This window comes from Herpailurus yagouaroundi, unplaced genomic scaffold (assembly GCF_014898765.1).
Source record: "Herpailurus yagouaroundi ecotype Mexico unplaced genomic scaffold, PumYag 192, whole genome shotgun sequence".
NCBI lineage: Eukaryota > Metazoa > Chordata > Mammalia > Carnivora > Felidae > Herpailurus > Herpailurus yagouaroundi.
In genome coordinates, this window is record NW_024412423.1 from 23,119,866 (window position 1) to 23,143,882 (window position 24,017).

General features: G+C 43.6%; 1 protein-coding gene across 1 annotated transcript in view; it reads right to left on the reverse strand.

Moving 5' to 3' along the window:
* TRPC7 (transient receptor potential cation channel subfamily C member 7) overlaps positions 1-24,017 on the reverse strand; it is a 140,479-nt gene that overhangs the window by 73,843 nt on the left and 42,619 nt on the right. Inside the window, exon 3 of the mRNA XM_040444540.1 lies at positions 18,208-18,390. Coding sequence (XP_040300474.1) covers positions 18,208-18,390 — 183 coding nt within the window. The remainder of the gene's footprint in view (positions 1-18,207; positions 18,391-24,017) is intronic.

Below are 24,017 nucleotides of genomic sequence, written 5' to 3' on the forward strand. Positions count from 1 at the left end.
GTGTGATGTAGCTCCACTCCCCACTCTTCCTGAAACATACTAAGGTCTCACTTGACCACCTTGACCAAAATAGAAGTCTTCCCTCTACCTGCCAATCAGTCCCTTCCTGCCTCTTACCCTGCTTTTTTTTTTTTAATGTTTATTTATTTTTGAGACAGAGAGAGACAGATCGTGAATGGGGGAGGGTCAGAGAGAGAGGGAGACACAGAATCCGAAGCAGGCTCCAGGCTCCAAGCTGTCAGCACAGAGCCCGATGTGGGGCTCGAACTCACGGACCGTGATATCATGATCTGAGCCGAAGTCAGACGCTTAACCGACTGAGCCACCCAGGCTCCCCTACCCTGCTTTGTTTATATCGCTTGGTAACCACCAGACTTTATGATACACGTTTATCATCTGTCACTGCACTACAAGGTAAGCTCCATAATGGCAAGGACTTTTTTTTTAAATTGCATTATGTTCATAGTACTCAGAACAGTGTCCAGTATGTAGTAGCCTTTTAATAAATATTTGCTGAATGAATGAATGAATGAATGAATGAATGAATGAATCTATGAATCTTCTAGCTCATCTCCTTAACTCTACCATGTGCCCCCACAAATAGGAAGTCTAACCCTTTCTTTCTACCTGGGGGTAGATGGCATTTCTAAAGATAGTGGTAATAATCTCTCCCATCTCACATGCTCTGCAGTGTGACAGAGGTGGGATCTATTTCCACTGCCACTGATGCTGGGCTAGCTCTCAGTGATCTATTTTGAACAACAGAATGTGGTAGAAGTGATGCTGCAGAACTTTCCAAGACTGGACCTTAGAGGTCTTCAGCATCTCTTTTCACTCCTGGGAAAGCTCCCTCTTCAAAGACAACTGCCCCGTAGGAGACCACCCCCCTGAGATCACTGTGCTGTTAGGAAATGCAACATAGCCATGTGGAGGGGGAGAAGGCAGGAAGAGAGAGAGAAAGAGAGGAGAGGAGGAGAGACAGAAACACACTATATAAAAGGGCATTCATGTGCCAGACATGTAAGTGAAGCCTTCTAGAATCTTCCATTTCAGCCTAACCACCAATTAGCTTATACCAATTTGATACAGCTGAGCAAAGGACTCCAGCTGATGCACTGTGGCCATAAGAACTTCTCACTTGAGTAATGCCAGATTTCCTGATCCACAGAATTGTAAGCAGATAAAAGTATTTGTTGTTTTTTTAAGCCACTGAGTATTAAGCACCAGAAGATAAGTTGAACGCTTGTGTTGCTTTCAGTCCCAGCTCTCCGTGTTACCTCCTTCTCCATGGGACTATTGGGTGAGAGCTCCCTCCACAGCTTTCAACTCTTCTCTCCTGGGATGCTCATCCTCTTTTTGTCTCCTCCTCTCCTTCACAGAAGAAGTGTTCCTCCTAATCGCAGCTGGCTCTCACCTGTGTTCTTGACCTTCCCCACAGCCTCTGGACTATCTGAAATCTGGTCCCTGAACTCTGATGCAATTGCTTTCTCAAAATCATGTTAATTTCCTCCACTCCTCAGACCTGATAGTCTGTTCTCTGTCTTCCTGTCCTCGGATACCTCTGTAACCCAGATACCACCTCCTGCCCACTGAGGTGTAGATGCCCTTCCCTTAATCTCCTCTGCATCACTTGGTGTCTGAATAACCCTCTTGGGAGGGGCACCTGGATGGCTCAATTTGTTGAGTGGCCGACTGTTGATTTTAGCTCAGTCATGATCTCATGGTCATGGGATCAATCCCCACACAGGGCTCTGCACCGGGTGTGGAGCCTGTTTGCGATTCTTTCTCTCCCTCTCTCTGCCCCTCCCCTATGCATGCCCACACTCTCTCTCTCTCAAAAAAATAATAATAAAAAGAATAACCTTCCTGGGAGATGAGCCTGTCATGTTTTCTCAGCTGAAGTATCATGACAGGAGAATGATTGGCCTTCTACCTCCTGTGGAGGTGTCCAGGAGGATTCTGTGAGCTAAGTAGTTGTGGTTCAGGAGGAAGTACACAGTTCTTGGGATTGGTTCCAAAAACCACATGCTGGCCATTTTGGGGTATCAAGGTCTAGTGAGGGGGAGGGGATGGAGAAGGGTATCTGATATTGGAGAGATGCTTCCAGAGACTAGAAGAAGAAATTGGGCTTTATGAGTTTTCTGTGGGGTGTAGACATCAGATTGCCCTTGAACTCTGCCCCATAGGTAGAAAGAACCCCAGATGGCGGTCATTCCAGAGTGCTGGGGGATTTACCAGTGCCAAGTGGCTTCTTTGTGGAAAGGGAGGACCCCAGCAGTAGTCTGGCCCAGAGATCCTGCTTCATTGGAAGCTCCATGAGGGAAGGGACTCCTGTTTGTTCTGTTTTGTTATTGTATTCCCAACACCTGTTACACTATTTGGGACAGAGTCACTGCTCAAACAAACTGTTAAATGAATTAGATGGAGCTACATCTTGGGCAGATGGTGGTGATCAGTGCGTGCTAGGGGCAGTGGGTATCCACAAGAAGTGGATAGGCCAAGAGCCCTCCTTTTGGGTATACAGGTGAGTTTTCAGGACTGTGGTGTGACACAGAGGAGGATGCTCCACAGTGACTGAGACAGGATTTTCTGGCCACCTGGGTAGGAGATATGGGGCCAGATTTCACATGGCTTAGAAAAGTAAAAAATGTTAGGGAGCCAACATTTATTGGATATATATGATGCACCAGGCATTATTCTAGGTGATTTTCATGTGTTAATTTAATCCTCACACTAATCCTACGGCATAGACGCCATTATGTTTTTTCTTTTCTTTCTTTTCTTTTTTTTTTTTAACATTTATTTATTTTTGAGACAGAGAGCATGAACAGGGGAGGGTCAGAGAAAGAGGGAGACACAGAATCTGAAACAGGCTCCAGCCTCTGAGCGGTCAGCACAGAGCCCGACACGGGGCTCGAACCCACGGACCACGAGATCATGACCTGAGCCAAAGTCAGACGCTTAACTGACTGAGCCACCCAGGCACCCCTTTTATGTTTTTTCTTAAGCAAGTGAGGAAACTGAGGCACAGAGAGGCTAGGTCACTTGTTTAAGGTCACACAACCAAGATGTCAACCACCCAAATACTCCCATTCCATGTATGAGATTTCTTAACCCAAGAGCCCTGAAGCAAATTCATACTGGTTATATCTGTTTCTCCACTAATTACATGTATAGTACTATGTATCTATATACATAAAATTTTAGTAGTATAATAAAATGACATTTCCAATGGAACAGATTAAGGTTAGAAATAGAAAACTGTTTTCTAATAATAGATTATAATACCTTGGAGCGGGCTGTGCTCTGCCTGCTACCTAGATAATGTGTAGCCAGTCCTGTAACTAGTACCTGCTGTGGATTAGAATAATTCCTGAAAGATAGCATTTGCAATGTGCTAGTCATCCACATTTATCAGGTACCTACTATGTTCTAGGCCTTTATAAGGCACGCATTATGACCCGTACTTTAGAGATGAAGGAAAAACAAGGTTAAGTGGTTTGCTTAAGGTGATTTCAGGCTGTCTCAATCCAGGGCTCATGATTCTAACCCCTCCTCCACCTAGAAAAGATTCACCATGATCCACACGTTGAGAGGTCTGGTTTTCCACAGAATCACGCACTCTTTGATTTTCTGGGAGGGAGCCCATTATTTCAGGAAGAAGTCTTTAACAACAGTATTACATAGTTGTGCACATATGTGCAATGTTCATAAATATAATAACCAGTTACAATTACAATAGAACATATATACGTGTATGTCCCCCACCCTCATAGGACACCATTTTCTCTGGCCAGTGGGCTATTATCGGCTAGGGATCTGTAACTGGTGCTGACGGATCTGGTTTTTGGAATTCTGTCTTTATAAATCCTCCCTAATGGGCCTTAATAGCACTAAATTTCAGCATGCTGGTTACTGAAAGCAGCTTCCAAATTAGTGAACATTTAAACATCTTTTTGCTCATTGAATGAGGGTCCTTGTTAGAAAACCAAGTACTATTTTGCATCCACTGAAAATAATCCAGGGAAACTGAAGGATCCACTGAGAGGTTTAGTTTCTCTGAGGATCTCGGCTGAGTTAGCTTCTGTAGCCAGAGACTTCCTCCAGTTTCCGGCACTTCTCTGCCTTTGTGCACAGGGCTTGTGGGTTGAGTAGGAGCACCTGACTCTGTGGGTTCACTTGCCCCCCATGCCTCTTCCCTTTGGCAATTCTTCTGGCACCCTCTGGGGGGGGAAGCTGGTCTTAACCCCTCAGGTCCCAGCACAGTCTGGTGGCTAAGAACAGAGGCTTTGAGACCAGGGATTTAAGTTGGAATTCCTCTTCTACTTCGTACCAGTTGCCCAACTTTTGGAGAGTTGCGTTCCCTCTCTGGGCCCCCATACCTTCATCAGTAATATGGGGACATGTGACCAAGGCTGTGAGGCTGAGGCACGCGCATGAAGTGTGGGGACAGGGCTGGCACTCCTGAGAGAGAAATACTCTATATGTGTTCTTCCTGAGCATTTCTCTTGAGTTCTGATTATTTCTCTCCTTGTCCTCTGCCTAGTCCTTCCCCCACCCATGTGGGCCCAGGGCTCTGCACTGCCGCATCCTATCACAAAGTCCCCTAGGCTCCAAGATGGCCTCCAATACCCTCTGTCACCTAAGTGTAATCTCTGTTAGGGCAATTTAGGGATCTGAGTAATACAGTCTGTCCTGTGATTGATAGGCCAGACTCCCACAGAAACTTCTAGGTTGAATTTGTGTGCAGGATTGCAAAGCCCCATTTTCTACTTCCAAAAAACCAGTTATGCAAGATTTCTTCTTTCTTTTCATGAACACAGCTACCACTTTACTTTAGGCCCGCATCACCTCCCATTCGACTCTTCCAGTAGCATCTTAGTTCCCGTTCTATACACTATCAAACCCTGCTACTCGAACTGTCTTATGGTAACAAGGCTACCTCCAGCCATGACCCAGCACTTAGCCACAAATATATGTAAAAAGTTCTGTATTGCACAAGAGCCATTCATGTCACCTTTGAAAAGGTCAAGGCTCCAATATGCAAATGCTAAAGGATATTGGTGGTGGTGTGTAGTGAATGGCTGTGGGTGGGGAGAATTCACGTAGAAAATGCTCATCTGCATAGTGACCAGAGGAATACATTTTAATATATCTAATACTTGCAAAGTACCGATGAAACCGGCTCAGTTGTATAATACTGCTGATATTGAAAAATAGTGTAGCCCTTGAAAAATAATTTTGCAATATGTGTTCCACAGATATTTGTGTCCTTTGACCCAGGAGCCTCACTCTCACAAACTCAGTTTTCGGAAATAACAAAAAGAAGGAAAGAAAATGATATGTATGAAGATAATAGAAAAATATAAATCTATGAAAAAAGCAAATGTCTATCAGTAGACAAGATATAAACTGTGACACATGAGTCTTAATCCTGTCATAAAAATAATTACAGAAAAAAATAGAAAAGTGTTCTAATGCTAGGTGAATCACATCACAGAATTATTTACCCTATGGTTGTAAGTATGTAAATACATGTGTCTGTATGGGAAATAGTTGGAGGCATGTCAAGAAATGAAAACAATCAACATGTGGACACGATTGTAGATTATTCTTTTCCTTTTAAAATTTTTTCCTATTTTTAGGCTGTTTGTGGAACAAATGAAGTAAGTATGATTATAAAGGCAACCTGTAAAGACAATGTCATTGATTCCATTTCTGTTATGGAATGAAGGTCATACATTTCAGCACATCTTCATAGCCTGTCACATCTGGCCCCACATCCCTAGCAGGCTGCATTTTCTCTGACCTCAGGCTTCTGGTCTCCAGTTGCCACTGCCATCTTGTCCCTTCCTCCCCAGGCTCTTCTCTTCCCATATGCCTTCACTCTCACCATCTGCAATTCTCCAAACATTATCACACTTTTGTGCTTCCCTCCCATTTCTTTGTCTGGAACATCTTCATTCCCCTTTTCTTTTGAGCTCTGACCCATCTTTTAGGGTTTGACTCGAAAGCTACCCCTTCTTCTTCCTTAAAGTTTTCCCACATCATTTTTGCGAGTTAATCTTTCCTTTCTTTGTTAGATAAAGGGCTGAATTGAGGTCTGGGTAGCCCTTTAGGAAGTAAGCTCCTGATGCCAGGGGCTGGGTCTTTCTTTTTAATGCTCACAGATTTAGCTGATAACAGGTGTCAAATGATTATCTCCTCCTTGAAGTTTGCAAATTTGCCTGTTCAGAAAAAGCTAACACCTATTAGAAGGAGAGCAAGCAAAGCAATCAAATGATGATACATCAGATGGGTTTATTATGGAATAATACTATAAAAATTGATAATTTCTTCAGGATTCAGTTTTGGGCCAAAATATTATGAACTTTATTAAGTAGTGGTATTTTATATTTAAATAACTTCCCTTCCTCCCCCCCTCCCTTCCTTCCTTCCCTCCTCTCCCTCCCTCTCTCTCATTCATTCATTTATTCATAAAATAACCATGTCAGTGGCGATCTGAGTTTCCATGGACTCATTGCCAATAGTTATAGGAGTCCAAGAATGAGACAAATAATAGCTAATATTCATAACTCATCATAGGCTACTTTGCTGATTGATTCTCAAGAGAACCCTGAGAGTTTCCTCAACAGTTTTTAGGAATGCACGTCATCTAGAACATGAGATTTTACTGTATTTCAGAAAAATAAAACCTGGAAGAAAACTCAGGTATGTTTCATCCATTGACTCAGCCGTTTACTCAGTAAATAATTTTGAGTATCTCTTGCTTGCTCGGGTCTGCTATAGGCTCGGGATACAGAGGTGAGCTGCTGCCACAGAGTTTAGTGTGTTGGGAGAAATAGACAGTAAACAAGTAAACAAATGATACTACAACAGAACACTTACTGGGATAGACAGTGGCTGATGAGGGAGGGAGCAACATGGTGACATTCAGATAGAATGATCAAGAAGGTCTCTCTCAGGAGATAGCTGATCTGACTTTTGAATGATGAAGAAGGTCCAGCCAGTAGAGATATGAGGGAAAGGCATCAATAACTTCTCTGGGCTGGGCATTAGTATGGAGTGTTGAAGGGAGAGAGAAGGAGGCAGTGTAGTTGGAGATGAGTGAGCAGGAGTGAGCTTGGTGTGAGGTGAATTTGGAGAGGAAGCAGAGGCTAAGCCATGAAGCACCTTGTAGGGCATGGTTAGTAGTTTGGATTTTAAGCACTTTAACGGCATGAAAGATGGTGGTGGTGGCCCGCCTAGATCTCTTTACCTGTTAGGCCCTCCCATCCCCTGCTCGTGGGGGTGTTGGCTGCTGAGGGCTCACTGATGAACCCTTCTCCAGAAGTTTACCTCTGCCCCTGGAAGCTGCTTTGCCCAGAAATGCTTGGCAGGTTATGCCTCTCCCCTGGGGGCAACCTGCAAGTAATGACCGACTGATACAGATGCCCCTTGCTTCGCTACGGTGCTACTCATACATCAGAGCTCTCCCACGAGATCAGGCTGAAGTTAGCTTCACTGAAATCACTTCTTAGATTAGCTTCTTCTCCAGCTTCTGCCCCCTCATTGTAGGATTCTTCTAAGATTGCTCACTTGCACAAGGACCCTTGTCTCAGGCTCTGCTTCTTACAGTGAGGATTATTAGACTGAAAGCTTCCTGAGGGCAGGGACTCCACCTGGCTTGTTCCCTTTGAGATGGAAGAAGGGAGCGGGGTGTGACAGGATCTGATTACTTAAAAAATTTTGTAATTGTAGCTTGTGTGTGGGGCAGGGGGAGGAGGGAAGAGGTAAGAAGAACATTTGGAGGCTATTCCAATCTTTTAAGTACAGTATGCCTATGGCCTGGATTATGTAAGTCAAGGGATCTCTATTAAGCACAGATTTTCATCCACAATTATACTTAAAAAACTCCCCTTCCATCAAGGAATTTACAAATGACCTTAGGCAGATGAATGTTAATAAAAGAATAATGCATTATGGTACATAATGGGAGGAACATATAAAAGATCAAAGGCTCATTAAGACTCTGAATCTATATATGACCACTTAGTACAGAAATAATGAGAGTTTGTCTTTAGCTTAATTACTGGAGTTAGTCACAGGTCCTTGGGGGGGACTATCATTTCTAAGATCTGTTTGACTCTGGGATAAAAGTGACAATTTGAAAATGGCTCTTGTTGTGCTTTCCACTTTGGGCTAGTAAATGCATCTGATTTGCATCTATTTCTTGGAGGCACTGGGGATTTATGTTACTCCCTTGAATGCTCCTCAAATTCTTCTCTTCTTGTTAACCTCCAAATCAGGATGTAATAATAATCAGACTGACTATTTTAACAAATGCAGCACATGATGAATATCATGATAGTTTCAGAAGCTAAGGCTGCGTAGCCTAGGAAACATGATAACCAAGAAGAAAAATGCTTTAAAGGATTATCGTTTCATGCAAATATTTATATAGTGAAAGAGCTGAACAAAAGGCAGCAAAATAACCAAAAAGCAATAGTTTTCTCCCCTATTGTGACAGCCGTTACTTTGAGGATCTGAAATCTCTTTTTGCAAAAGCATAGTAGTATCTGATCTTTAGAGGAAGTTGTATCAGATGATTCACAGCAGGCCTGAGGAAAGGCAGAGAGGAGGCCTCAGGTGCTGTGCTTTTCCCTCTTAAAACAGCGAGGCAGGATATGGGGGTAGGCTAGCAACGCATGCTAGTGAGCGCAGGGAGCAATCCTGAGATCCACTGTGGAACAGTAAGTGATCTGAGTCCTCCTTTGGGGGACAAAGGCCCCAGAGGGTCTCTCCGAGACTATGCATGGACACCCTGGGAGCCACCCACCTCTTTGCTCCATCCCTAAGACTGCCAGGCCAGAACCAATGTTAGGGTTTCTTTGGATAGTAAGAGTTCTTTCCCGGTGTTCTAACCCCAGAGGACACGTGTCATCATGGAGAAAGTGGAGATGGTGGCCTCATACTTGAAGACCAGCCTGGAACATCATCTGAATATTATAAGGAGTTTATATTTAGTTTGAGAACGATTAAAGCCTATGTATGACTTTGCACTTTGTGCCCATCTATTCGTTTACTCAGCAGGGAGCCTGTACATTATGTGCCGCGTAAGTACTGTTCACAGACCAAGATGAATGAGGAGAGGTCCTACTTTGCAGGAGCTCAGTCTTTCCGAAATTTAGAATCATAAGAGCCTTTAAAAAACACATTCCCTGGGCTTCCACTTAGAAAAATTGGATTAGAAACTCTGTGGGTGGGGCACCGACTTTGGTGTTTTTGAATAAAGCTCTCAGGTGGTTTCATGGTGCAGCTAAGTTTGAGAATTTAGTTCCAAGAGATACAGTGAGTTTGAGTTTGATTTAACCTTGGATTTGGTCTAGAGAGATGCAATACATCCTTGGAGAACTGTAATCCCTGCCCCCGGGGTTTGTAGTTAAGGGATTGTGGCCTGGATTCTGAAAACCATCCCAGAGATTCTCAACAGGGAATGATTTTGTTCCCACCCTTTCCCCCAGGGACATGAGTGACTATCTGGAGACATTTTTGGTTGACACAACATGGGGGGAGAAGGCTACTGGCATCTAGTGGGTGGAAGCCAGGGACGTTGCTAACTTTCCTATAATGCACAGGATGGTGCCCCCAGCAAAAAAAAAAAAAAAAAACAACAAAAAAAAACTGGCCCAAAATGTCAAGAGTACTGAATTTGAGAAACACTGGTTTAGACTTAAGAGTAGTTCTACTTGTAAAACCACCATGGCAAGCAGCTTCCACTAGCTAACATTTATTACGCACTTACCATGTTCTGGCTGCATTATGTGTGTTAATAAACATCGATTATCATTTTATTAGGTATTATTTGCTCTCATTATAGAGGTAAGGAAACTGAGGCCACATATCTAGTAGGAGAAGGACTTAGGACTTGAACATGCACAGTCAGGCTTCCAGATACAACACTGTACTGCTGTCCAACAGACTCTATTTTTCCTCTGAGAGTTTTGCCAGGCAGAAAAGGGATACATGCGTACTTGGATTGGTCCTTCTTAAGATTTGCTGCTTGAGAAAAACAACACTTCCTTTAATCTATGCAAAAGATAGCCCCTCTGAGCTGACAGATTAATGGACATTGATGATTTTTGTGCCATGTGGTCAGGCTAGGGCTACACAAGTGCTGAGAGGAATCCCCAAAGAGGATGCAGATTGATGCTTTCAACACCAATGGATTCTAACAGTGTTTGGCAGCTACCGGGCACCCTGTGGTGCAGTTTGGGGTAGTGCCTGACCAGCCAGACTGTGTTTGTGACAACTCTGATCTTCTTAACTCTGAGCATCTGGTAAAACGATGCCTCAGCAGGAAAACACAGTGGGAGAATGTCTGCTTAGAGCATGTGAGTGTCTGAATGGACTCTCAGACGTCCTCTAGAAAGCTCTGGTGTCCCCAGGTCCCCTTTGCTCACTGTCCCTGTGCTCCGTGCAGACAGCGGAAATGAAACAGAACCCCAGCAGAGGTCATCTTCCCTCTCTCTAGTGTCCCTTCCCATGGTCACTGCACTTTGGTGAGGGGCATCAGTCACTTGTGCCTCTGCTGGACCTCGTTGTCTCTTGTAGTGCAAATTTAGGTCGGGAGACTCTTGAGCATCAAGGTCCACCTTACCTGGGAGCCTGCTACAGGCTAGCAGATTAGGTTGCTTAACTACAGCCACATACTCAGTAAGCAGAGAACTTGAGCAGGCAGACTCGCAACCATAACACGCTCTATTTTCTTCTCCTGGCCGTTTTTCCAGGTAGGAAGATGCGCCCATTTACAGCACGACTGTCACATGTGCACAAGGTGGTGATTTTTGGAAGAAAGAAGCAAAGAGACTTCTGCTGGGGTTAGAGCCCTTGCCCAGCTTTAGACAGAGCAGTGATATGGGTGCAGTTGGCACCCTGCCCCCCAGCTCACCCCTAGCTCATTGGTCTTATTCTCTGAGGGGAAAACTGTGGGCATGTTTTGGGCACTTCAGGGCCCCGTGTGTATGAAGAAATCTTGAAAAAAGTTGACAGCATGGAATTGAGGTTCATGGAGGACACTGACTTGGCATGTTACCATTTTTGTGGTAGAGATTTTCTATTTTTATTAAGAACACAGGCTATTGGCAGAGAATTTACAATCTCTCCAGTCTTGGCTGGGATATCAGCTCTACTGTTCAGCTGTCTCTTCCATCTCCCACGGAATTTTTCCTCAACTTTTTTTTCTCACTTTTTTGAGGCTGCCTTCTACCTCAGAGGGTGATTCTGCTTCCTATTTATAGAGAAGTTGAGGCTGTTAATATGAATTCCTTCAACTTTTGTCCTTTTGATAGTCATTTGGGGTATCTGCTGGCTAGCTTCATTTTCCTATCCTTTCAAAATACAGCAGGGTTATACTTCCTGGCTTCTCCCATGGTGCTGGTGGGCTATGTGACTAGTTGTTTACAATGAGTTGTAAGTGGAAACAATGTGAGTCACTTCTGGGTGGAAGCATTTATTTGTTGGTGTGGGACTCTCCCTTGCCGGAGTTCCCTTTGGCAAGGTGGGAACTTTGGACAGGGTAGCTGTTCTTATCAGCCTGGGTTCCTGGGTGAAATCTGTTCCAAGATGGAAACAGAATGTGCAACAAATAAGCCGCCTTTTGTTAAAAGCCACTACACCTTCGGCTTTGCTTGTCAACACAGCGTAATGGTGCCTGTCTTCATTAATATCCTGTCTCTTTCGCCCAGCAACCATGCTGCATCCATACCCGCCCTTTTTGCCTTCCAGTCTTTCTCTGACGAAAAGCTGTCTCTCCATCTTTCTTCATCTTTACAACCACTTCCGATTAAAGTTCTCCACTGGCTTCCTCTTAGTCTTAGAAAGGAAGGAGAACAACAGCCTTTAGCATAGTCTAGGAGCCTCCGCAAGGTCTGGGCCCCGCCCGTGTGTTTACACTCATCCCGTATGTACCCTGCTCTTCCTGACGCCTTCCAACTCAGCCACATTTACCTTTCAGTTTCTCTTATATGCTGTATTTTTTTTCTCACCACAGGGCCTTCGAATATGCTTTGAGCATGTTCTGTCCCTCAGAAATGTCCTCCCAAAGTCTGGTTAACTTTTTATTCTTTAGCTCTCGGAGCAGATAGGACTTCCTCGGAGAAACCTTCACTGACCTCCCTGATTAGGTCACATCTAGCTTTAGACGTTATAATATCACGCTCTTCTCTTTTATAATAGTTACTTCAGTTGCAACATGACAGTTTATTGGTGTGATGTTTTGATTAATACCTGTCTTTCCCATGATGGCTGACATCGTGTCATTTGTATTCACCATCATGTCCCTGGCGACTAGCACAGCAGGCTCTGTAGTCCTCACTGAAAGCTTGTTGAAGGCATGCTTGGGGATATCCACCCATATTGTCCAGTGTGGTACCCGCTGCCCACATGTGGCTTTGATATTTAAGTTAATTTAAAAATTACTAGGAATTGTGTTCCCTAAGTACATTAACCACATTTCAAGTGCTGGCTAGCCATAAGAAGCTAGTGCCTACCATGTCAGTTTCCATCATCACAGAAAATTCCCTGGGATAGTGCTGCCAGGATAAAGTCCTAGCGGCTGTGTAATGAAATCCCCTCAAGGATTTGGTTTGGACAAGCTTTCCAGCCTGCTCCTTTCCCACAGTGATATAGCCATTGGGAAGCACTTGTCCCCCTCTAAGCGTATCCCCAAACATGCCACTATCCCTCAGGTATCTGTGACTTTTCAGCTTTTACCTCCCTCTGCGTAAATTGTCCTTCCTCACTTCTCTGCTAAATTGACATCCTGTCCAGGACCTCTCATCCTCTTAGCCCCATCTCAAGCATTTCTGCTTCTGGGAAACTTTTCTTGGGGTCATGACTGAGCTGGTCACTGCTTCCTCTGGCCTCCATGCTGCTCCTTCCCATTTCTATTTGTCCAACTCAGACAGGATTGTAACCATTGTTCACACTTCTCCTTTGCTATATACACTCTTCAAGGGCGAGGCCTGGGTCTTTGTCTTCTCACTCTCCCCAGTGCTCAGCACAGAGTTGGTGGTGTAGTAGACATAGTGAATGTTTGTTAAATGTTGTCTAAGGAAATGAATGAAAATTACAGGGGCTACTATTTCCTTAGTACAGTGGTGTGGAGAAAAATGGAACTGTCTTAGTAGGGCTAATAAGAACCAGCCCCCCCACCCCAAACCCCACCTTCATTCCTTCTCCTTCCCATGGTCCTGTCCCAAGGCTTTATTTCATGTGAGATTAGCTTTCTGAGCTAGGAAGCACCCAGGAGCTTGGCAGAGTCAGGAAAGGGAACCTCTGAACTTTCAGAGTCTGGAAGCCTAGGCAAAATGGAACTACACCTTTACTAGTCTCATCAGTTTGAAGGAAAGATGGCCAGTGCCATGCTTGGGTCCCACAAACCAAGCCACAGGCCAGGACGCTAGAACTGGAGCTATCTGCAAGTCTGAAAGAGGTGACTGCTGTGCATTCTACTTTGTTCAGCTAGTGAAGTGCAGAGGCTATTGCTGCCATAGTCATAGCATCCCTGCCCCCACCTTCCCCACCACCCAGTGGCTCTTTCAGGGTAGTACTGTCGTACCAACCTTGGGATACCCAGCAGGCTGTAGAGCTCACAGGCAGTGGCTGAAACAGCTTGTATTCATGTGTTCTCCTTTTTTAAATTTGTAGTAGATCTTTGCTTTGTTATGTCCAATGGGACCTCTATCACCTCTACAAGGTGGAGTTAAGGCTTCTGTCATGTAACCAGGACCTTCTGTGTCTCTCTGACCCACTGTCCTATGGCATTTGAGCTTGGAGGACACATGTCTACAAAGTTCTTTCAGAAAATAGGAGATTAATGGGATCATCATTATGGTAGGCCTGGAGTCAGGAAGAAGGAAGGGATGATGGAGGGGAAGGAAAGGAAAATAGCATCCCTGTGAGCCTAGAGATAAAGAAGCAAAAAAGAGGAGAGAGAGAAAGATGGGACTGAAGAGCCCAGACAAGTTGAATAGAGCAACAAGGACGGTGTCTGGATCTCTGTGACCAGCCACTCCACAATGACCATGTGCCAGACACTGGGCTCCCTTTGTGGGTGCAGCCTGGGTCCAGCTGAGTCTAAATGAATTTCAAGACTGGTTGGATCTTCCCCAATGGTAGAGCTGGGAGTCTCCTGAGCATTAGAGTTGATATGCAGAGGGAGAAGAATGCTTTTAATTAAGAAAGCTATTAGTCATGGTTCCAAGGGGACAGAGAGAGATGGAGGAAACAGCAAGATGCCTGTTAAGTCACATTGGCCCTGAAGGAGAAGACCAAGGTGAGCTGTAGGCCAAAGCTGGAGGAGTTGTTTTCTTTATCCATGAGGCACAGGTAGACTTGCTTCTGAGCTTAAGTGTAATTCAGCATGGGGAAAAAAGCATCCTTGTTTCTTCATAAGGCAAGCTTGGCTTCTGGAGGGACTGTAGTCTATAAAGGCTGGGATGGACTGGGATGGGTCGCAGAAATGCATTAAGTAATGTGAACATTGACTCTAGGCCAGTGCAATATGTGTATTATATTGCTTCATTTATATCCACAGGCTGATGGGCCTGAGGCTGTTTGTGGTACACTTAATTTATCCCATTTGACTCTATCATAATCCTACCATGAAGTAGGTATTATTATCCAAAGTTTATGGATAAGACAAGTCAGACATAGAGAGGCTAAGTGACTTGCTTAAGTGGCTCCATTAATAAGTGGTTGGACCAGGATTAACCTCAAAGGGCATCTTTTTTATTTTTTTTAATGTTTATTTACTTTGAGAGAGAGAGAGAGAGAGTATATGCATGTGCATGTACATGGGAACATGGGAACAGCAGAAAGAGGGAGAGAGAGAATCCCAAACAGGTTCCATGGTGTCAGTGCAGAGCCTGACACAGGGCTCAAACTTACAAACCGGGAGATCATGAGCTGAGCCAAAATCAAGAGTTAGACGTTTAACCAGTTGAGCCACCCAGGTGCTCAAAGGGCATCTTCTTAGCCACTTCTCCAACACTGCCTACTGGAGACACTTATTAACATTTCATATGACACATCTGGGTTTTTGTGGAGGCTGAGTTACCCTCTTTAGGCAAAAGTCATGAAGGACAACCATATCCTCACAAGGCCTTTTGTCTTTTCTGGAGGAATTTTAGGCTATAATGACAATGTCTTTACCCAGGGGGAAGTTTCTTGCATTTTCTAGGGAGAAGACAAAGGACAAGATAGGGATGTCTCTGGAAGTAGAAAGATTGTCTAGTTCCAAGGAAGGAGGACATCACTGAGTAATAGCAATGATGCTTCCCTGTGAAACTCCAGAGAACTTTACACTTTCCAGAGCATTTCCTCTCATATCCATTCATTTGAAAGTTCACAGGAAACTCTGAAGCAAAAGCTTATATGCCCATTTTGCATACGGGGAATGAGACCCAAAGAGCTTCAAAGATTTGAAGTGAAATAATCATGCTAAACATCTGGTTTCCTGACACCCATGTCATGATTCTTTTCTCTCTACTAGGCTAGGTGGCCCCTTGTGCACTGGTGGAATAGCTGTCTTTATCTAATGGAGGCTGACATTATGATTGAGCCAGCCAGAAGACTAGACATTAGTGTGTTGCCTGAAGAGAGGCAGACATTCAAGTGAAGGACATGATCCAGGGCTCATTACCAGCCACAGGGTGGCACCCACCAGACTTGAATCTATGCATTTCATAGACCATGTAGGCTGATCCTGTATTAAAGTTTCCCAAAGACTGTTACATGGAAAACTAGTTTCACCAGATGTTCCGTGAGAAATAGAGTTCTTTGGTCAAGTAATACATATTGTAGTCGTCTTTTAATTAGAGTAGAAATGTGTATTAAAAGTTCTATAATGTCTTTAAGCAAAGAAATCCATTGAACTCTACTCAAGATCTCCAAATTCATTTGAACACAAAACCTTTTTTTAAGGTCATAGTTATTAGCAGCCCATGAAACTGCCAAGAACAACTAGTTTGCATTAATTACTGAATTCATGGTTTGATTTGATATCATGTAGACAAAGATTTAGGAAGTTTTTATGGTTTTTATTCCAGCCTTAAAACTAACATATATATCAGGTGTAAAAGGCAATGTCTTTATAACTAGGCCTTGGTGCTAGTCATTTCATAGCTCAATGACCCAGGGTTAGATTGTGCCCATGCAAGCATGCTAAAGTTCATAAATTAAAAATGAAATCTCATTATAATATTAATACACCTTTTTAATATTCGGTATTTTCACTGGTAGTTCATGATGAATAAACGTCAGGGAAAGCTCTGAGTCTGTCTGCTGTTGCATAATGGCATACATGGTTTGAGAGACTTTCTACCCATTGTAGGTCTTTGATATGAGCAACGCTGACTTTTTATGCAAGTTGTTTATAATCTTCCTACCTATGGATTGCCCCAGACATTCGACATTCATGATGGATGTTTCCTGAGACCTTTATGACTCCCCTAATTGGCAAATACCACTAAATAATTTCCCTCATAAAGCCTTTTTATTTTGCTCCAAACTGTCATGTGTGTGGAGTGCTTCACTTTTTCTTCTCATTCCTCACCAGGGCTGTTTCGTACTTGGTAGGTGACAACAAGAGGTCGTGGCCAGACTTCTGGACTAGCTACTGATCTACCCTCAGTGACAGTTTTGCTAAGAGGTTTAGATTTGTGTTTCAGAGAAATGGTGAATACTTGCATTTTGTGGGCCACTGGAATTGCTTATGAATAGCCAAAACTGTCACTGTACAGTCGGCCGATGCCAAACATCCCTTGTTCTTTGCCTCCACCCCGTGCTCCTTGCCTGTGTCTGGAGGCAGCCAGACATACTGACCTGGGGGAGGGAGGAAATGCTTGGGGTTCTGGAAACTTGAGCTCATCTTTACCACTGCTAAAGAGTCACCATAGCAGGGTTTGTGTGAACTCCAAGGCCATGGATATCTCAGCAGCTGCTGGAATGGATTGCTGTGCTCTGATGAAAAGCCTCAGTGAGCTCTTAGGGTTGGCAAAAAAATGAGCTTTTCTGAGCTAAGAAAAGAGGGTTGTACTTGAAGCTGCAGCTCTCTCCCTCTCTTTTCGGAGCCCTGTGATTTCAAATGGTAATCAAAGGTCACCTTTCTCATGATTTGTGTAGTTTAACTTTGGGATCAGAGTCTTTGAAAAAGCTATTTTTATTTTTTTATTATTAAAAGTAAAAAGACAAGATTTTTTTCAAACTTAGAAGCTCTCACTAGCTAAATTCCACAGATATATGTGACTCATTGAAAGATGGTTCACTCCACACAAATGAAGCGAATCAAGCAAGAGGAGAAGTGCCCAGAGGTCAGTTTGGGGGCATTGAAACTACCCCCAGTATTGACCCTGTGAAATAGTTGGGGAAAAAAATGAAACCCCTAAAGGTCCCCCAGTTTGCTTACACGCGAAGCACGATGGTATTTAAACACATGGATCTTGGGAGCTCTGCTCTGCAGTTTTCATCGGGGTGGATGACATCATCTAACATAAGAGCAGAGTCTCAAAAATGTGGAATACGTCTAGAGTGGAAGCATCATTGAGTTTTGCTGCTTAGGACTTCAGTTTGACCACCCACTGTGGGTCTGAGGGCTACAGGGTGCCTGTGACCATCAAAGACACCTTGAGGTTGACTGAGGAGGTGGGACAAGTATTACTCCGGTCAAAGTCTACTTGAGCTTCCTACTATGTACTGTCATAAGCCTTTGGAGTGAAATTCCTCTGAGGCTGCCAGAACCACGGATCCCATGAAGCCTCCACAGTCAAACGTTTTCAACAAGTCCCCAGAGCCCACAGAGAAAGCTCAACCAATGCTATTGATGCACTGGAGTAATATGTTTCTCATGAAAACTTGGGAGTTGGCCTGCTTGCTGATGTGATGTCGCATTGTCCCTGCCAGTAGTTTGGAGGCTGAAAATCTCCTCTTTTGTTTTCCATGCTCAAAGCCTGTTCATGGAATCACAGTCATGCTAGCTATCTCTCTCAGGGAGTGAAGGAATGGGGTGTTGAGAGGGGCTCTGAGCAGTCCTGCAAGGCAGGCAGTTCTCTGTCTAGAAAGAAGTTGGGCGATGGGTGTTTTCACGGTCACCTTGTGGGAACGGAAAATATGCATGGGCCCACCGCCCTGCAAGGCAGGAAGGCCTGGAGAGGTGGGGAAGCTTACCTTCTTGACTTCGTATTTAATGGCGAGTTTGATCCGGCTCAGACTTGGACGGTGGTGGTCGGACCAGACTTGGAAGTTCACATCACCATTTAAAATCGCTTCCACCTCTTCTGTGTCTCGGCATAGGTCCAGCACGCCCACCACAAAATCCTTGCATTGCATAGATAACTTCCTGTAATCATTCTAACAGAATAAAGAGAAATCAGGGGTGTGTCACACTGAGCCCCGCAGATCGGCTTGCCCAGCACAGCAGTGTCCACCCAGTGTTAGCTTACAGAGAGCACCGGAGCCAGGGTGTGCTGCGTCCAGAAGGCACAGCAACCCAGAGGGCATCTCTACACTGGGATTTGTCAGGGTGTGCTGCATGGGCCACCTACGTCTGAGTCACCTTTGGTGCATGCTGAAACTGCAGATTTCCGGGTCCTGTCACCGACTGACTGGCTGGTCAGAATTCCTGCAGAGGCCCAGGAATCTGTCTTTTAACCTCGCTCTCTTAAGTGATTCTGATGGCTGCTGAAGCCCATCCTGGGCTCTTTCCAAGCAGCAGTTCTTTGTCCTCAGTTCTGGGAGAGGGGTGATAAATGAACTTAATTTTAAGGCTGGAAATAACACTTTGCTCATTTAGCTCCAATGTATAATGGTAACTGTTCTACACAGGAAGTTTACGGGAAAGATATGGCTGATAGGCTAAAACTGGAAAAAAATGTACACAGGTGAGCTTTCTTTTTATGGCCTGGAAAACCTGCTAGTGAACTGTAAATTTAAATATCAAATGTAATTTAAATCTAACAGGATCCTTTCTTACCACAAATCCTTTTATATGGCAAACACGGCTCCTTAAATTACTTGCCTGTTGAATAAACATTTTTAGAGCTTCATCTTTGTTTTGTTCAGTCTTTTTTTTTTTTTTTTTTTTTAATGAGTTGCCTCTGGAGTTCCCTGTACTCTTCCCTAGGTGTACCTTTCAGAATTCTCTTCTAGAGGCTGCAATTCCTTTCCTAGTGATATGCCAACCTCGCTCTCCCCAAAACAGATTGCTTCAATTCCACATAATGATCCAAAATGTCGGACAAAAAAATGTTTCTTGTCACCCTCATGTCACTACCCCCCCAAATATTTTTCTCTAGAGGTTTCCGTGTTTGTTTGTTAGTTGAAACAAGTCTATTCAGAGGGGACACAAGAGCCAGATGTCACTTTTAGTGTTGATCAATGTCAGCAGTCCAGACAGGTAAATAGTAGTTGGCCAACAGGAATGCAGGTTTGCTTTTCCAGAATTTGGATTCCCGAGTAAATAGGTAGGAGTCTGGCAAGCTGTAGAAGCTTAGCCATTTTTCTGAATTAATGATTCTTGTCTCCTTCCAGCACTGCTGCGTCAAAATGTCACTGAGCATTAGAGAAAGAAGGCAGTAAATGTTTGTTTGCTGGGAGAAGGATCAAGAAAATGTTTTCTGATAGGAGGTGCCACCCTTCATTTTTATATATAATTTAAAGAGAAGAAGGGAATTCTGGGTAAGAAAATGACTGCTCGGCTCAGGGAGATTGTCATGGAGAGAAATGCAGGGAAGATGCTAGGAGTATTCTAGGTTTCGGTATCTGGCACAGAGCTGGGTAGTGTTATGAAGAGCTGTGTTCTGTGTGCCTCATCCTTAGCACCCCTCCCTCCCTCCCTCCCTTCCTTCCCTCTCTCACTACTGAGGGCCTACCACGTACCAGGCAATGAAAACTTGGCAATGAACAAGGCATATGTGGTCTCTGAGTAGTGTGTGGGTAGAGGAGCCTAGGTATCCACTCTCTGGATTGCATAAGAGTAATGCTAAGTAAAACTTGCTCAGGGCTTATTCCAGCTAGGATATTCTGAGAGCCCTAATGAGCCAGAGGTGGGAAACTCCAGGGACTGGGCTCAGCAAAAGGGACCTATTCAACTCTGGTGGTCCTGCTACCATAACTCAGGTTCCCTAAGTCTCTGGCTCCCACTCCATCACCGTTATGGTCTCTTTCTTGAAAAGAAGCAGTATCTGACTACTGTTGCCTGTTCCTGGTAAGACAGACACTTCCCCATTAGTTGGACATGACCTCATATTCTTGGTAGAAACTCCTGCCTAGAACTGAGTGCATGGAGAGACACAGAAAAGAAGTGGAAAGGGCTTGAGCCAGCCCATGGCCCAAGCTCCCAATGCTAGGAATATCAGGCTGTATTGCCCCAGAGCCTCTGTACGTTTCTGGGCTCCATGCAGTTCAGAATACCAGGTACCGTTTTATTTGAGACTTTTACTTCCCTGGGTTCTTTCAGCTAGCCTGGCCATAAAAAGGGGAGAACACACCAGACACAGCAGCCAAAGCACGTGGTTTGCTTTTTGCCTCCTGCATTAGACACTGAGGCTGGAAGGCAACAAACCTGGTGTGTGCAATGGCTGGAAGAGTCAGGGAGAACCTGGGCCTGCTAGGAGGACAGAGATGACATGGGTACGCGCAGCTGCAGATGGTGGGGGGTGGTTATGGCCAGGCCCAGGCTTATCAGAGAGAACTGTAGGTGAACATCTCTGGGGAATTATGATGAATGTAATTATTGGGCCAACACTGAGCTCAGTGAGCCTTCCAAGTCACACTTTCCAAATTTAGTTGGGGGTAGATGAGACACTCACCCAGGACCTCACAGGTGCCCTTTTAAAAATATTTTCATTTCTACACATTAAAGTCTGTCAGTCCCACTGGGTGACAGATGTTCTTCTTACAGCATCTCACTTAATCCTTATAAAAATGTCATGATGGAAGGACTATCAGCATTTCCAGCTTAAAAAGAGGAAACTGAGACCCGGAGGGAGAAACTAACAGGTTGAATCCACTTTCCCTTCTGTTAGTAACTCACTCATCTCTGGATCACTCTTATCTTCCTTGAAGATTTTAGCTTCTGTCTCACTGCCCTCTTCCAACATTACTGCTCTTGTTATTCTTGGTGGTTCTAATATCCAGAAAGATGGCCCTCCCATTACTCTGCTCTCTCATTTCCTTGATAGTATCTTTCCCAATGACCCCAGGATCTTTCCTTAACTCTTAACCCAGCCGTTCATTCTCTTAATTATTCCCCACAACTTCAGCTCCTTCATGACTCCACCTTCAAGTCTCCCCGTTTCTGACCACCACCTCCTATGGGGCAAGCTCACTCCCTCTGGTACCCCAACCCCAGCAATCCTTTGATTACACCATACCTACAAGCCATTGAGTATACCTCCCTCTTAACCGGTTTTCATTCCCTTTAGATGTCTCTCTCCCTCCTTGCAGTGCTTATATTTCACGGGCATTTGTTAAAATCATCCTTGTACATATATCATCAGCTCTCTTGCCCTCCTCTTATTTCATCCTTCCCATTGAACAAAAGCCGGTCTTGAGTCTAAATCTCCACTGCTCTGTTCCTACCTCTGAATAGTAAATGTGGCCGGAGAACACACAACTGCACTGATCACACATGCTATAGAGTACCTCCAACCTCAAGTAGTACTTGATGCCTCTGGGCTGTTTATCCTCTCTCTCTCCTAACAAGAATTTCATACCTACTCCTTTCCTCAGTCTTCTGCCACCTCACCACTTCCTCCTAACTCTTAAATGAGGACGCTGTTTCCTGTTTTGCTTGGGAAATAGAAGTTATCAGAAGAGAAGCACCACATGCTGACACCATCACATATTCTGCCTTCATGCATCTATACTCATAGACTGTTTATCCTCCTCTTTCTGTGGATGAAGTGTTCTTGTTCCTAAATAAGGCCAGCTCGTCCACTCTGGTGCTGGATGTCAGCCCCTTACACCTACTCCTGCAATCTTCTTTTCTTTCTCCTGTGTTGTCAATTTCTCCCTCTCCTTACTGGCTCAGTATACAAACATGGAGCTATTCTGTTCTCTTAAAAAAGAATTTCTTTTGACCCCACTTTCCTGTCCAATTACCACTACAATTTTCTGTTCCCTTTTATAGCAAAACTCTCAGTAGTGTCGTCTACACTCATTGTTTCCAAATGTCCTCCAGGCATTTTTTTCTTATTTCATTCAATGAGACTTTCACACGCACATCCACTTTCCCCACTGAGATTGTTTTTATCAAGGTCACAAGTGACTTTTAGGTTGCCAAATCCATTGGTTGATTCTCAATCCTCACATTATATGACCTATCAAGAGCTTTAACATAGATGATTACTTCCTCCTCTCTGATACACATTTTTCACTTGGCTTCCAGCGTAACATTGTCTTCTGCGTTTTTTCTTCCTGAATGACTATGTTTGTATTCTTTCTAGAATTATTCTCATCTCCCTGATGTCTTAGTTTTGAAATGCCCAAAGATATCTTTGAATTCTGCTTTTATTTATTTAAACTCATTGCCTTAGTGATCTTATATAAGAGCATTAGATACCATCATTTGCTGATGATTCCAAAAGTTATATCCTTAGCACATCCTTCTCCTGAACTTGACTCATACATCCAATTGCTAAGTTGATATTTCCACTTAGATGCCAAATAGCCTTTTCAAACGTAACAAAACTAACTCTGAATCTAGTCTTCTCCACCTCAGTTTCTCCCATTCTTTCACTTGTTGAGGCCAAAAAAAAAAAAAAAAAAAAAAAATCTGTCCTGGTCTGCTATAGTGTGTTCTCCATACATCAGTTGGAGGGAAACTTAGAAAAAATAGTCAGATCATGGTACTACCCTGTTCAAACCCTCCAACAGCTTCCCATCCCCTCAAAGTAAAAGTGGAGTCATTATGTTGTCCTATAAGGACATACATTTCTAGCCTCTCCATTCTTCTCCTGATTTTATTTCTTGTGTTCTCTCTTTCCCTTAGTGTACTTCAGCCACTCTGATCTCCTTGCTGTTCTCTCAGCACATTTGGCCTGGACCAGACCTTTATACTGGCTTTTTTTTTTTTTTTTTTGGCTTGGAATGCTCTTTCCCTAGGTATCTAAATGAATAACTTTTGCAACCTATTCAAGTCTTTGCTCAAATGTCACTTTCTCAGAAGCCTTCCTTGACTATCTTTTAAAAAATTGTAGCCCTTCTCCATTTGCTATCACCCTTTCCTGCTTATGACCATATGACATATTATATATTTTATCTATTTATTATATTTATTGTCTATGTCCTCCCCTAGATTGTAAGCTTCTTGAGGTTAGGAAACATTGCCACTTTATTCACTAATATATGATTAGCGTCTAGAACATTTTTTGGAACATAATAGGTGTTCAATAAATTTTGAGTCAATCAGAGCAGTTTACTTGTCTAACATAGCTACTAAGTGATTGAGCCAAGATTCAAAACAAGTAGGTCTGACCCAGATCCTGTTGTCTTCCCTCTCACCTTGTTGCCTCTTGGTGAATAGGATATTCTCTCTTTAGCACACTTTAAAAACTAGAAGCTTAATTGGGGCTCTCAACTAACTTGGGGCAATAAAGGGTGGGCTGGGATATGGAAATGTGAACACCCAACAGATTCTGTCATATAGTAAGTGGATGCACAGGTTTTAAAGTCAGGAGAATCTGGAGTTTGAAGTCCTGTTTTACTACTTGTTAGTTGTGGGAAATGGAACAAGCCATTCCACTTTTCTGCATGTCAGTTTTTAATCTGTAACGGTATACACACCATGTAATCATTGGGAGAATCAATACCAAAACAATGTAAAATGCTTAGTATAGTTAACAATAAATAACACAAATTACAAAATAAATAAAAACCTAAATAAATAAAAATTTATATTAAAAATAAAGCCTGTAATGGCAATTTAAAACGTTTTATAGTTGACACACAATGTTATGTTATTTTCAAGTCTATAA